We start from the raw sequence: 14,313 nt of genomic DNA, 5'->3' as shown, positions 1-14,313 counted from the left end.
TTGTAGTGTGCATCACTTGGGTGTTTTTACCTTGAGTTTTTTACCTTGGTTTACCTGGGCTCGGCCAGACACCTCCGGCGCTGGACCCGGCTCTCCCAGCCCCTCTCTTCCCGCCTCAGCCCCGCTCTCCTCCCCCAGCCCCTCTCTCCCCGCCCCAGCCCCTTTCTTCCCGGCCCATCCCCGCTCTCCCCGCCCTATCCCGGCTCTCCCAGCCCATCCCGGCTCTCCCCGCCCCAGCCCAGCCGGGCTCTCCCCGCCGTCTCCGCTGTCAGGCCGCGGCTGCTCCGGCCCTTTGCAGCCCCGCTGGCCATCGGGCAGCGCTGGCAGCTCCGCTCCCTCCGCCGCTGCGGCTCCGCGGGCATCCCGGTGCGCGGTGCTCGCCCTGCGGGCTGGCGGCTCAGCCTGCCGCCCCGCCGCATCCCCGGCGTGCCCGCCGAGCCCCCGGCAGCCGGCGGCATGGCAGCCGTGCGCAGGAAGTTTGGGGACGAGTACCAGGCCGTGGGCCTCGCTCGCTGCAGCGCCCGCAGAGAGCGGCAGCGCTTCGTGGACAAGAACGGGCGCTGCAACGTGCAGCACGGCAACCTGGGCGGCGAGAGCAGCCGCTACCTCTCCGACTTCTTCACCACGCTGGTGGACCTCAAGTGGCGCTGGAACCTGCTCATCTTCCTGCTGACCTACACGGTGGCCTGGCTGGTGATGGCCTCGATGTGGTGGGGCATCGCCTACCTGCGCGGTGACCTGCACCAGGCGCACGGTGACACCTACAGCCCGTGTGTGGCCAACGTGTACAATTTCCCCTCCGCCTTCCTCTTCTTCGTGGAGACCGAGGCCACCATCGGCTACGGGCACCGCTACATCACGGAGCGCTGCCCCGAGGGCATCGTGCTCTTCCTCTTCCAGTCGCTGCTGGGCTCCGTTGTGGACGCGTTCCTCATCGGCTGCATGTTCATCAAGATGTCGCAGCCCAAGAAGCGAGCGGAGACCCTCATGTTCAGCCGTGCCGCCGTCATCTCGCAGCGCGATGCCAAGCTCTGCCTCATGTTTCGCGTGGGCAACCTCCGCAACAGCCACATGGTGTCCGCCCAGATCCGCTGCAAGCTGATCAAGGTGAGGCTTGTGCACCTGGCTGGCGCTGGCGACGCGGGCAGGGTGCGGGGCAGGAGCTGGAGCCTGCCGGCAGCTCTGCCTGCCCTGCCCGGGGCAGCCGGCGTGCGGGTGAGGATGTGCTGCGGCGCCGGGAAGGACTGGGGGAGGCTTTGTGTGGCTCTCGCAGCAGGAGCCACGAAAGAGCCAAGCAGGCGTAGGGAAAACTCCCAGCAGAGACTCCCAGGGCACTTCAGTGGGTTGTGAGGCTGGCAGAAACCCGGTGCGGTCAGGGTGGATGGATGTGTCAGGATGCAGGACAGCTCCAAGGAGGGGTATTAAGGTATGCTGCTTAGAGATTATGGCTGGGAATAAAGAATCGATTTGTGGTGGTATTAAACTAGGATAAAGATCAACCTTGATCTCCTCTTCCTCTTGGAGAAGCTCAGTGAGTTTTAACTTGCAGTCCCTTATCCCAGTGTTCCAGCTAGTGACCTCACAGCGTTTCAGAGGGATTGTATAGATGCTTTAGTGGAAACACCCTTTGATTGTCACCAATATCTGTTTATTAATCACTGACAATGGCTAGTGGAATTCAGAATGCAAGAAAACTGGAATTCAAAGGAGATCATAACACAAAAAATCCCAAAAAACAAACCAAAACCAAAACAAATAAACCACAAAAAACCAAAACAACAACAAAAAACCAAACAAACCCCAAAACAAACAAACAAAAAAAACCCAGAAGAATTTGGCAGTCATGAAGGTCCAGAAGATAAATTGGACTGGAGTAGAATGGAAGAAAAGCACTGAAAAAGACTAAGCAATGTAGCATCTCACAGCAGCTGTGACTTGTCAGGGGGTGCATGACTGGTGAGGAGCTCTGTCTGAAGCTCCTCAGCTGTCAGAAGTGATGGCATTAATTTTCAGATATCATATTTTACTGTTAAAAATGTTCTGTGCTCTGTCTGGTAATTCTCTCTGGCCTTTTTAATAATCTGCATGAACAAGCATGAAGCAGTAGGTGATGGGGCAGTGGTAAATATGAAAGGCTGTTTTCCTTGTGTTCTGTGCTGAATGCCAGACTGAGCTGATAATTTTTCTTGCTACATAATACCACTTAAAATGGAGAATCTGCTAAGATTTAAAAAGAAGTTGTGTGTGTGTATATATATGGGAACAAGCTGTGAGGAGTTACACTGGAGCAATTTTTGTAGGAATTGGAAAGCCAGCTGAACCATGGTTTTTGTTGCTTTATCTTCCAGAAATCTCCTCTAAAGTATTTAATTCTATCATTCAAAATGATATGCAGGTGAAAGTGGAATAAAAGTGGGGTCACATTGTCATTTTACAGAGAGGGCAAGTCATTTTCTTTTGAAATAAGACACCGAATATACAGCCTGAGATCCTTTCTGCTGACAGTTCTGTTGCTACACAGTGCTGGTATGCAGGTGACTGGGACAGAAAACTGAAGGACATTTGATGGACCTGCAGGACCATTGTATCTTAGGACAGCTATTTTGTAGGCCAGACACTGAATCAGTGAGCAATTCTTGATTTCATTTTTTTTTGTATGATCCTTATGCCCATGTGTTGTCTTCAAGCTGCTTTGTGACCTCTGACAGACACCAGCTATGAACAGCAGAAGATTTGAAATGGAATGTGAAAAAGTCCTCATTGAAAGGCGTGGTATTGGTTCCCATGTCCTCCTGTAAATCCTTGTCACTGAACTGGCCACACCATTCTGGGAGCCAGTGGTGCACATCACCCTTGAATTTCCATCAGCTGCTTCCAGGGAGCTTTGTGTGTCCTGGAAACTTAGGGTGAATGTGCCAGAATTTGTTTGCTGTCTTCAGCAGATCCTTTTTGTGGTTTGAGCTCTGCCCTCTGTACCTCCCTGCAGTGCTGCCAACAGCTGATCTTGCTACACTTCTGCTGCACCTGATCAGGTAGCCAGAATTTTCTTTTGTACTGGTGTCACACTGAAGGAATGTGACAAACACATCACATTTTTGTACTTGAGCTAGGAGATCTGTTCAGCAGTGAATGTGGTGCTTTGCTGAGACCAATGGAGCTCTGAGGATTTACCTTTGTATGCTAAATTTGTCTGAACAGCATTTCCTGACAGTGGGATACATGCCCTGGTACATTCAGCAGACTGCAGTGGTGCTGCCACACTGGGCTGGCTTTTCTTTGTGACCAGGGGCTGTGCAGCAGCATGGCAAAGTGATACCATGCAAAAGTCTGAGGCTCTTTTTGGACTGAGTTGTGGAGAGTTTGGAAAACAGTTACAAGGCTAATTGTGTGTGTTTCAGCAAAAACTCTTCCAGAAAACCAAGTCTTTCTAGTTTACATTGAGTGCTACAGAAGCTGGGAAAAGCAAAACCCTGGGGCAAGAAATAGGGAAAAAAGCTATTTGGAACTAGCTGCTGAAAATGTGCAGTTTCAGGTCCTGGACTTTTTAATGTCTCAGTGAACTGTATTTTTCTGCCTTGAGTCCTGGACCTTTCTAGTGTGCCTAAGGCAGCAGCCACCAGTATGGCAATCAGGATTGATTTTATGATTTTATAAAACTCAATCACAGTACATATTTGTACTTTCTCTTGATGTGACTACATCTATAATTGATAAACATGATAGTGTTGGTGTGCAAAGTCATCTATACAGTGCTTCAGCTTGTATAGGAAATTTTGATTCAGAAAGTTGAGGAATGCAAAATCATCATAGCCTGTTTTCAACATGTGCTAACAATAGTTTTAAAAATACAGTTATGAAGCACGATATTCACAGGGCAGTGAGCTTTGGGTTAGAACCAGCAGGCAGCTATTCTTTAGGCTGTACTTACTAACAGCTTTAAGCAAGCTGAAAGCAAACAAAATTGTACCAGACAGTTTGCAGATGGCAGGTGACAGGCATTGGAAATAAGAAGACCCATTATATTGTGATTTCAATAAGCTGGTAAGTCGGGCAGAAAGTGGGAAAAAAAAAGTTTTTTAATATTACAGAATTGTTTAGATTGGAAGGAACTTCAGGAGATTTGTGGTCCAACCTTCTGCTGAAAGTATGGTGAGCTAGGAGATCAGACTAGGTTACTCTGGGCTTTTTCCAGTATAGTTTTGGAAACCTTTAAGAAAAAAATCAAAACTGCACAGTCCTGCTGGACAAGCTTTTCCACTGCTTACTGTCCTCATGATGAAAATGTTTTTCTTCAGTCCAATCCAAACTTCTCTTGTTTCAGCTTATACCTGTTGTCTCTCCTTCCTGCCAGGCACCTCAGTGAAAAGCCTGGCTCTGTCTCCTTCTGTCCGGTTCTGGAATGTTTGTTAGATCCCCCTCCACACCTTCTCTCTCTGCTCTGAACAGCCCCAGCTCACACAGGTCATATTTACAGCATGGGGCAAAAATAAAAAGTAAAATAAAAAGTAGCAGTGATCCCAGGAATTATCTACAGTGGAGCTCCAGGTGTAGTGTCACAACTGAAAAACTCCACACCAATCTTCAACAATGGTATCAAACTAACAAGATCAAATTATTCCAGTAATATAAAATATAATAACACTGCTTGCAAGCTGATAGTCTGAGTGTGGGGGAGGAGCAATGAGCATGTACCAGTTCAGCATTTTCTAATTTATGTTTCTCTACAATGTGCTACAATATTAAGCTTGATGGTGCTGCATCTTTTAAGTCCCACTTTTTCTGCTCCAGTACTTAATTAGTCCACCTGGATATCAAAACAGAATTATGTGAGTTCTCTAATGAGTGAACTGACAGAGGGTTAATAATGATAATAAAACTGCATTATTTCCAGTTAAAGGGAGATATGCATATTTATGCATAAACAGAGTTTAGAAGAGCAAAGAGAATGAATAAAGGATAGGAGTGAAGATTTGAAGAGCATGATGCATTTGTTCAGACATTAAAACAGTCTTAGTGGTGATGCAGTCGAAGTCTGCCTTGTAATAAAAAGCAACACAAAGATTCAGTGGCAGAAAGTTAAATACACGGGAGTCTTTTTTTCTTCTAATTTTTTTTCCTTAGCTGTGAAGCAATTAACCTTTAGAGAAATTCTTTGAGACCTTTAGATTATCCATCTTTGACCACATTTAAATTGCAAACTAGGGCATTTCTAATTAATTGTGCCCTTGTTCAACATGTATTAATCTGCAAAATTTACTTTGTGTCATGTGGATGGTTGAAACGAAGAGTCATGAGTGTTCCTTCCAGGCTTATTCCTGACATTTTATAGCCCTCTGTCTTCTTGTTTTGTGATCCTTTGAGCAAACCTGTAGATGTAAAACAAAGGTCACTGGCTAGGAGGCTGAACCTACTGGGGTTATTAAGCTCTCTTCATTCAAGTTAACCTATTTTTAGTCAACAAACAAGTTTCTTTTAGACATCCTCCATGCCCTGCATAAATCAATCCTGTATGTGAGATACCGAATACTTCAAACACAACCTTCTGCTTTCTCCCAGATCTGTTATCTCTAATCATCCTCACTGGATTTGTTTACTATTGAATGGGTTTGATTGAAGACTCTTCCACAAAAAAAATGGTGTGTAGATCAAACAGTTCTTGAGTCAGTCAGGCAGCTGTAGGAACTCAATATGTCCCTCAGACATTTTTGGATGTTCCAGGCCCAGGTCAGAAGCATTTGAGACCCTGGCAGGCAGCTGCAAACAGCTGTGATTTTGGGTTTGAACCGTGGAATGATTTACCAACCTTGCAGGAAGAACAAGAAGTCACAAAAGTTTAGATATTAGAGTAGAAGTAGTCACAAAGTAAAGGGAAGAATTTTTGAGTGCTGTACAGTAGGGTTTTAACACCTGTACAGGGGGGTTTTGGTTTTGTACATGGGGGTCAGAGGTTTTAAGATGAGGGATTTGGGCCTGCCCTGTCCTTCCTCTTTCTTCTTCCTCACCTCCATGTTCTTGGTGATGTTGGCACTCACAGATTGGTTTAGAGTAGAAAGGCACCATTTAATACAGGTAATAGGCATTGGGGAAAAACTGTAAACATGTAACACGTAATGTACCATGTAAAAGATAGAAAAGCACCATTTAATATAGGTAACAGACATTGGGGAAAAACTGTAAACATGTAACACATAATGTACCATATAAAAGATAGAAAAGCACCATTTAATATAGGTAATAGGCATTGGGGAAAAACTGTAAACATGTAACACGTAATGTACCATGTAAAAGACAGCAGCAGCCCTGGGCGGGGAGAGAAGAAGCAGTCGGGGTCAGAGAGGATGTCAGGGTGTGTGTGTGCCTCTGCCTGAGCTCTGAGCAAGCCACAGCAGCCAGAGGAGAAAATCTTTCAGATAACTTGCAATAAACTGCCTTGAGACCAAACAACAGAAGACTACTGAGCTTTTTTTTGGAAGCACGGGTTGGAGACTTTTCCACCACATGAAGCCACCCTTGACCTAGTGATCTCTGGCAGGCAACAGTTTGTGCAAAATTGCAGGTTTTTGTCCAGGTAGATGTGTTTGATATAGCTTTGGAACAATTTGAGATTTAGATGTTGCTTCGTACAGGTTTGTTATCTTGGAGCAATGATCATACCTGGGCAATCAGTTTGTGCACCACTGCAAGAACAGCAGCCAGGCAACCAAAGCAGAGTTGCTCTGCAGCCTGCCTCAGGAAAAGGGAAAAGCTGTTTTTGCAGTAGGCTGATTCCACCTTTGCATATAACAGACTGTCACGACTGCAGTGTAGCAGTAGTGTTGATTGCTTTTATCTCATAGCACTTTTGCCTTTCAGGTCATAAATAATTTGTGAAAATGTTCTCACACACCATCAGGTGATATTTTCTCTGTCTTCATCAGTAAAGGGGAAATCGTCTCTTGTCCTCCTGTGCAGGGGAGAACTTTGTTACTTAGACAGGAAGAATGTTTCTTCCTCAGCAGGAAAACAAACATGTAGCACATAGAAGAAATCATGGATTGTATTTAATAAGGAGCTGTGCTCCAGCTGCTGCCTAGCTGGTTATGTAATTTCCAGTAAATACCAGGCTGTTAGAAAATCAGCATTTTTAAGGTCCATGTGAAGAGAGGAGACAATATAAAGATAGACTATTTGCTTGGGGATTTTCTTTAAAGACAGAAACTTTCTTAAAAGAACACTAGTCAGACCTGCTGCCTTTGGTTTGCTCTCAGTGAACAATTTTTCCAAATGCAACACAACTAAAGCTATTTCTTTATTAATTTGTTATAGCATAACTTATAATAATATTTATTTATGATCAGTAGTCATATTTTTGAAGAGTTAAATGCTTTTTAATCAAACAATAAACAGAAAAGATTTTAAATAAAATTTATTTATCAGCCGTGCTTCTAATTTTGGTGGGCAATTTCCACCAGAGACCTTCAAAGCAATCCCATGAGGAGCTGCCTGGCCAAATGATATGATTCTTAGTTAGACTTTGAATACCAGGAAAATTTGGAGAGAACCCTATGGAGTAGAGGGAAACTATCAGTATTTTTATTAGACCTATGAAATGATGGGAAGAAAAATGAGGCACTTAGCTTAATAATAAGTTTATTGTTAAGGTCAATGTGCAGTAGGTGGTGCATGCAAGGGATGAGAGCATCATCAGTTTCAATTCAGGTGCTTTTGTGAAAATGCCACTTACCAGATGCACTGTACAATTACTGTGGTGTTTAGGGTTAGTACACCCTAAGTTAGTACACCACAGTGTTTGCCAAACAAAAGTTAGTAACTTTTAAAAGTTAGAAAAATAATGGAACGTGAATTCAAACAACAGAATAAAATGTGCCCAGCTTGCAGATTTTGGTCTCGTTAACAGGAACTTTTGCCACAGGATATTCTTGTTGAACATCCATTACAAGGCATGTAGTATGTGGTGCATGACATTTTTGTCAAAACAAATATATATTAAAATATGTAATAAAATATAAATAAATATATGATTGTAGATAATAGATAAAATATAAATATATTATTATATAATATCAATTAGATATTATAATTATATTATTAATCTTTTAATATATATATATATATATATATATATATATATATATATATATATATATATATACACATATATGTCACAGTAAAGTTTGTAGGTGGTGATGAGATTTTCTGGCATAATAAAAAAAGTCAAAATTGGTCTTGCATAGCATTCTTACAGTATTTAGCATTACTTACATGTTCATTTGAAGCCCCCAGACCTAGCACATGTAGCTGATAATGTCATGGAAGAGGCAGGTTTAAACTTTATTGCATTGATTTTATGTTTTGCCTCACAGAGTGATTACTAAATAATCTTTTTATCTTTAGTCCAGACAGACACCGGAGGGAGAATTTCTGCCACTGGACCAGTGTGAACTGGATGTTGGATTTGGAACTGGAGCTGACCAGCTGTTTTTAGTTTCCCCATTAACCATCTGTCATGAAATTAACTCAGAGAGCCCCTTTTTCTCTCTCTCACAAAGATCACTGAGGAGTGAGCAATTTGAAATCGTTGTCATCCTCGAAGGGATCGTTGAGACCACTGGTAAGACTTAGAATAACCTGCATACTCTGATTTTTAGTCTTGGTTTTCAGTGCTGATATTTTTAGCAAGGCAGCTGCTAGTGCTGGATGCTCCAGCATATCCTGCCATATGCTGCAGAGCTTTGTGGGAATCCAGGGCTTCCCTCTGGCTGCCCTGGCAGGTCTGGGACCCCCTGTGCAGAGCCCCCAGAGACACTGTCTGGGATCTCTGTCCATGGAAAAGAGTTTTCAGTCTTACAAGATGAATTACAAGCTCTGAGTGTTTGATTTAAGTAATAATTAAGTGTGGAACGGGTGCAAAAGTAAAATTTTAGGATTCTAGATTAGGGGTTCAAAGGGGACAAGATGGAGGAAATTGGGTGTGTCCTGTCCTTTTTCTCCTTCTTCATGCCCTCCATGTTTCACTGTGGTGTTGGCATTTTTCTGTTGGTTCAGGCTGGGGACACACTGTCCAACGGAGGTAACAGATATTGGCACGTTATTGTAAATCCAGCCCAGGGAGTTTCTGGTATTTAATGTTTGTAACATCCCACTGAGGGCAGAGCCCCACACGCTGCCCTGCAGGACAGAGCTGGGCAGGGCAGCAGAACATGTTAAAAAGAATAAACAACCTTGAAATCAGCACAGATGAATTATGGCTTCTTCTTTGTCAACTAGGCTGAAAGACAGAGACTTTTACAATCTCAGAATCGTCAATAGCTCAGTTTCTGACAGAGCTTCTGTGGCTCTCACCAGCCAATAGAGACCCCCTTCCTACAAGGCTCTGCACTGCCAATTCCCAGGGTGGCCAGCAAGGGACTGCCACTCTTTGTGGAACAGCTCAACACTCTTGTGAGGCTTCTGTTTTAAGGACCACCACTCTGAAAGAAAGCTGAACTTTAAAAGTTGCCAGTGCTGCAAAATCCCTTTGAGCCTAGCTTGCACTGAATTGAATTCAGAGTAAGAAATCCAGTTTTACAGCACAAATACAGACCTAGTCACAGACATGGTAGGCATATGTAGTTATTGACAAATGAGAAGAGTTTTGTTTCTTTTTAAAATTTGAGTATGGTGTTGTCCAGATGCCAGCTGATTTTGTGGCCTTTTGTTCTGAAGACTCAATTCTTTTATGAATCCCATGAAAAAGGGGTTCCAGTTATATAAGGAGCTCTTCATCAATGATCCCTGAGTACTGTAAAGTCTAAATCGTTCAGTATGGTCATCAGTGTTCTGATCTTCCTTCTTCTTCTGATTTGTTAAACTTAATTAATCAGAGAGCTGTCTTGTCCTTTCCACAAGATTAGCAGCTGCCTCATTCCTGCCTTGTCCCTTTGGTGCAGCTGTGTGCAGTCATCTGTCTGACTGCTCTCCACACAAATACACAATCCGCTGGGGCAGAATGCTCTTTCACACTGACTGTGGCATCTCTAGATCCCTGCAGAGGCTTCATCTTACCTGCAACTGAACCATTTATTTTAGATAAGTATGCATTCATAACCTCCCTTAATGCAATTACCTGTCTGGATAGGTAAAGGGAGACATTTTACACTTGAGAACCCATGTGGCAGTAACCAGAGAGCAAATCAGTTTGGGCTTACTGAATGCTAATTTTGCCTCTGGAGACTGCCATGACAGGAAGCCTTAAAGTTTTGCTCACCTGGATTATTGGTATAAATTATTGTGATGCCATGGTAACAGATTTGCCAGCTTGATTAGAATACATTTTAGCTGTGAGTTCACACACATAAATACTACCAATGATGTATATTGCACTAAGTGGAATAAAATCTTCAGTGAGTTTATAATACCACCTGTATCTGAACATGGAAGAGCTTCAGTGTCTCTGCACAGCTTTTGTCTTGACATACTGTTTGGAGAAAATGTAACACACCCTACAGCAAGATTATGTTTTTTATTTGGCATTGTCTCCCCAACACCTCATCCTTGCCAAAGGGTTCTGTAATGTTGGATTAAGCCCTTTTCTGACCCAGAGATGGGGCAACTGAGAGGTGTTCTAAAAGCTTTTATTCCATTTTCAGTCTAATGAGAAGGGTGAGACAATACAGATGTTATAATTCACACCATCACAATCAGAAGCCAATTATTTCCTAATTACAATACACTGTAAGTGTTTCTTGGCCTATCAGCTTTTGCCACCCCATGCTGTAAATGCCTTAAAGCCAATCATTTAAAATTATCCCTTGTGGGTCTTACTACAATGCATCTTTCACAGTTCTATTTCTCCAAAGTATCTAGTCTTTTTTTGTAAGGCCACCCTTGAAACTTACTTCGAGAATTTTCTATACATTCATTTCCCGCACTGTAAGCCTCTGGCAAGCAATAGTTCTTTCTCCCAAGAAACAGTATTACTCTCTTGAGTCTGAATTGGGATTGTTCAGCCTGGCAAAGGGAAACTTTGGGATGACCTAATTGCTTCCAATACTAGACACAAGGAAGAAAATGAATTCTGTCCCAGCTGAAACCAGCACACAAGCTAATATTGTTTTAATTTTACATTTTGCTGTGGCTTGGTTGCAAGTCTGCAATAATTGCATAACAATCTAGTCAGTCAATTAGAGGCATGCCATTGCTTGTCAGAAGATTGTCTAGGAACAAGTGCCCCATTTTATAACCTATAAAATCGTTGGCTTGCTGGCTGCTATTGATTTTTATCTGTCAGCCTTGTCCTGTACTTTTGGTCCTGTGTGCCAGTCTGCTGTCTCACGTTGGAATGCTCTTGTCCATTTGCACAGGAATGACGTGCCAAGCCAGGACCTCATACACAGAAGATGAAGTCCTGTGGGGTCACAGGTTCCTCCCAGTCATGTCTCTGGAAGATGGCTTTTTCCGTGTCGATTATTCTCAGTTTCATGCCACCTTTGAAGTCCCCACTCCCCCTTACAGTGTTAAAGAGCAAGAAGAAAACCTGTCCCAGTCATCTCTTTTGAATAGTCCTTTTGATAAGAAAACCAGAAGAGAACAGGTTTGTCCACTTGACTGTGCTGATGTTACAGGAGAGAAGAACAAGCTCCCTGCTAAACTTCAGAAGATCAGCTCAAGGAAGGAAGGCCTTGCACCAAGAGCCCTGAGAATGAGTTCCAGTAACACAGAGAAGACTTTCAGTACTGGAGATCTCTTGAAAATTCAAGAAATAAGTCCCATCTTGGATGGTGAAGACAGTGATAGCAGGATGCAGCTGAAAGCCTTGAAAATAAATGCCAAGGCTCTGACTCAGTCTACCAGTGAGCTGGAGTTACAGAAGGATTTTCCAGGTATGGGCACTCTAGAGGAGAAATTGGAAGAAAATTTTCCTGCCAAACTTTGAAAAATGAACTCTGATTGCTTCTTTTAAGAGCTGGAGAAACAGAAGTTGTTGCTGATAAACTGCATTTGAGACTGCTGCTCTCGAAGAGTTGTTTCACAGTAAAGTCACAACTTGGCTTTGCTGCTTTCAGGAAGAATGATCCTTTTTGTATAATTGTTCTGTACAGATCCAGTTTGGATAGAATAACAGGACTTTGAGGGGCAGTAAGGTTACCCTGTCATGCCAAAGAGATTCTTGCCCTGATGATGCTTATCAGCGTGTTCATTGCAAATCTACCCTGTCTTCCATGTATGCAGATGCTTTCCACAAAGCAAGGATCAGATCCTTAGTCACACAGATAGAAGCAAGAAGGGTGTAACAGCAGCTGAAACCTGGTTTTGTGCAGCTCAGGTCCTGGACTGCTCCTGATGGGCAGAACAGCAGAACACAAGAGGAATATGTGACACTGCTCAGTCCTAGTCCAGCTGTCTCTTTGGAAAGAGGCTTTCCTGGTCCATCCTTCTTTCCCAGTGACCATGGCATGCTCCCTCTGTGCTCCCAGTGTCTCATCCATGGACATTCAAGCAGAGGAAGCAGTGTGCAATTATCATTTAGGTCATTTGACCCACATGAGCTCTTGTAAACATGAGGAATTTTATCCTGTCCAAAATTAGACCTCAGCATTTGATTTGATGGATCACATGCTGAATCTTAATGGCCATATCACCACTCACTGTGAAGGAAACAGGAAACTTGAGATCAGTAGCTCAGCTTCTTGGCATGTTTTATACTGCAACTAAATGACATTTTAGTTTGGAGACATTGTAAGTAAATAAATAAAAGCAAAGAGCTAAATACTGCTCAGTCATTACACATCTCAGAGTTTTACTAATTAATGGTAGTCTTTGATGTTGCTGATTTTCATTTTGTTACATTTGCCATCTCCATTTATATATGATTCTCGGTAATTTTGTAGATTTGATATTTATTGCTATTCAGCTCAATCCACCTCTGTCTGTGAGAGAGGCTTTTTCTTTCCTGGTTGGTAGTAATTATAAACACACCCTGCTCTTTTGTAAACAGTGTTCAGCAGCTCAGCATACAGGGTGCTTATCACCAGAGCACTCTCCAATAGAAGGATCAATTTCTGGTCTTGTTATGTGGACAAAATTCAGTCAGATTTAAAAGGGCAGTGGCCATATTGTTTGGCAATGCATTTCTTGATGGTAAAGTGATATATCCAAGCTAGGAGTAGCTTGGCTTGCAGAACTCACTATTTCTTGCTTTTGATCTGTCTGCTGTGTGAAACTGGAAAATGCTATTTTATGCAGGGATAAGATGTGCTGCTTATTGTTGTTTACCTGTTCTCAACATGAATTTCAACAATATATACGTGGTAAAATCTGTATTTTTCATTTATGAACTGTATTTGTATGGAGTACTTAGATGACAGCATGAAGTCTTAAAGGATGATGACTCTCCCTACTCTCCAGAACTGCCAAAATCAGTATAAAATAAAATTACATCCACCTTGGGTCTCAAGCATTCTTTACTCAAATGTGCATGTGTGTGTTGGCAGATGAGCAGCTCCAGAAGATGAGGCCCCATCCTTGGGCACACTCCCCCTCTGCTGTGAGGCAGGAACTTGGTGGGCTTCACCTGCTTGGGGCCTTCCCTCCCTTTGTGGGGCTGGGGCATGTACAGATGTAAATGGCATTATTAGATTGGATTATTAGATCAACAAGGTGCTGCTCAGGGCAGTTTCACTCATTTTTGTGCCTTCTTTTAGGGGTGAGTAAAAATAGGGGGCTAGGGAAGCCTGGGAGGGGGATGGGAGCACCCCAGTGTCACTGGGACAGTGATGCTGTGGTGGGGGAGCAGGTGGGTTTTACAGGGCCCCTCCAAAAAAGGGTGGTTACAACCCAAAGCAGCATAAAAAGGGTTCAAAAGCAAACTGCATTGTAAATAATAAAAAAGCCAGCTAGTCCTCTAAAGACCCTTCAGACTAAACCAGCTGACACCTCCATGAGAATAGAAAATAAACTGGAGGGTACCTGGGTGTGAATATATCTTGAAGCTGTGCATGATTAAAAGAATGTGACAGTACATTGAAAAGAAAGCTCACAGTTCTTTTGCATGGTGTTGTTGATATCCTTTGATGTGAATGTGAAACCAAACAACTTTTCTTCTCTTGTTTCCAGATAAAAATTTGTCTTGCCTGCCTTGCATACAGTTCCCTTTTCTATCTTTGCCTTAACCTCCCGTGCTTTGCTCACCCCTCCCTTTCCTTGCCTTGCAGACCCTTCTCTTGCCTTGCCTTGCATTTCCATCCCTCACTGTAACTTGCCTGCCCCTTTCTTGCCTGACTTTCTCTGCTCTGCTTTGGGGAGCTGCTTGGCTCTTGACCAGATGATGGTGAG

At 43.2% G+C, this 14,313-nt stretch overlaps 1 protein-coding gene across 1 annotated transcript; it reads left to right on the top strand.

Annotated features, from left to right (window-relative positions):
• The first annotated feature begins 255 nt into the window (after positions 1-255).
• LOC110471813 (G protein-activated inward rectifier potassium channel 1) lies at positions 256-13,438 on the top strand. The gene is made up of 3 exons (XM_021532824.3): positions 256-1,107; positions 8,395-8,611; positions 11,343-13,438. The coding sequence occupies exons 1-3, from the start codon at positions 457-459 to the stop codon at positions 11,912-11,914; spliced, it is 1,440 nt and encodes a 479-aa protein (XP_021388499.1). The 5' UTR covers positions 256-456; the 3' UTR covers positions 11,915-13,438.
• Positions 13,439-14,313: the final 875 nt, after the last annotated feature.

The sequence above is a fragment of the Lonchura striata genome, chromosome 25 (genome assembly GCF_046129695.1).
Source record: "Lonchura striata isolate bLonStr1 chromosome 25, bLonStr1.mat, whole genome shotgun sequence".
NCBI lineage: Eukaryota > Metazoa > Chordata > Aves > Passeriformes > Estrildidae > Lonchura > Lonchura striata.
The sequence above is the reverse complement of the archived record's forward strand: the minus strand, read 5'-3'. Positions and strand labels throughout refer to the sequence as shown.

What these genes read in the sequence shown, in the direction of transcription:
- LOC110471813 (XM_021532824.3), top strand. Translation starts at nt 457, where the DNA reads ATGGCAGCCGTGCGCAGGAAGTTTGGGGACGAGTACCAGGCCGTGGGC. An exon ending in TCCGCTGCAAGCTGATCAAG is followed by an intron (nt 1,108 to 8,394) that starts GTGAGGCTTGTG and finishes TTTTATCTTTAG; the next exon opens with TCCAGACAGACACCGGAGGG. An exon ending in AGGGATCGTTGAGACCACTG is followed by an intron (nt 8,612 to 11,342) that starts GTAAGACTTAGA and finishes CCATTTGCACAG; the next exon opens with GAATGACGTGCCAAGCCAGG.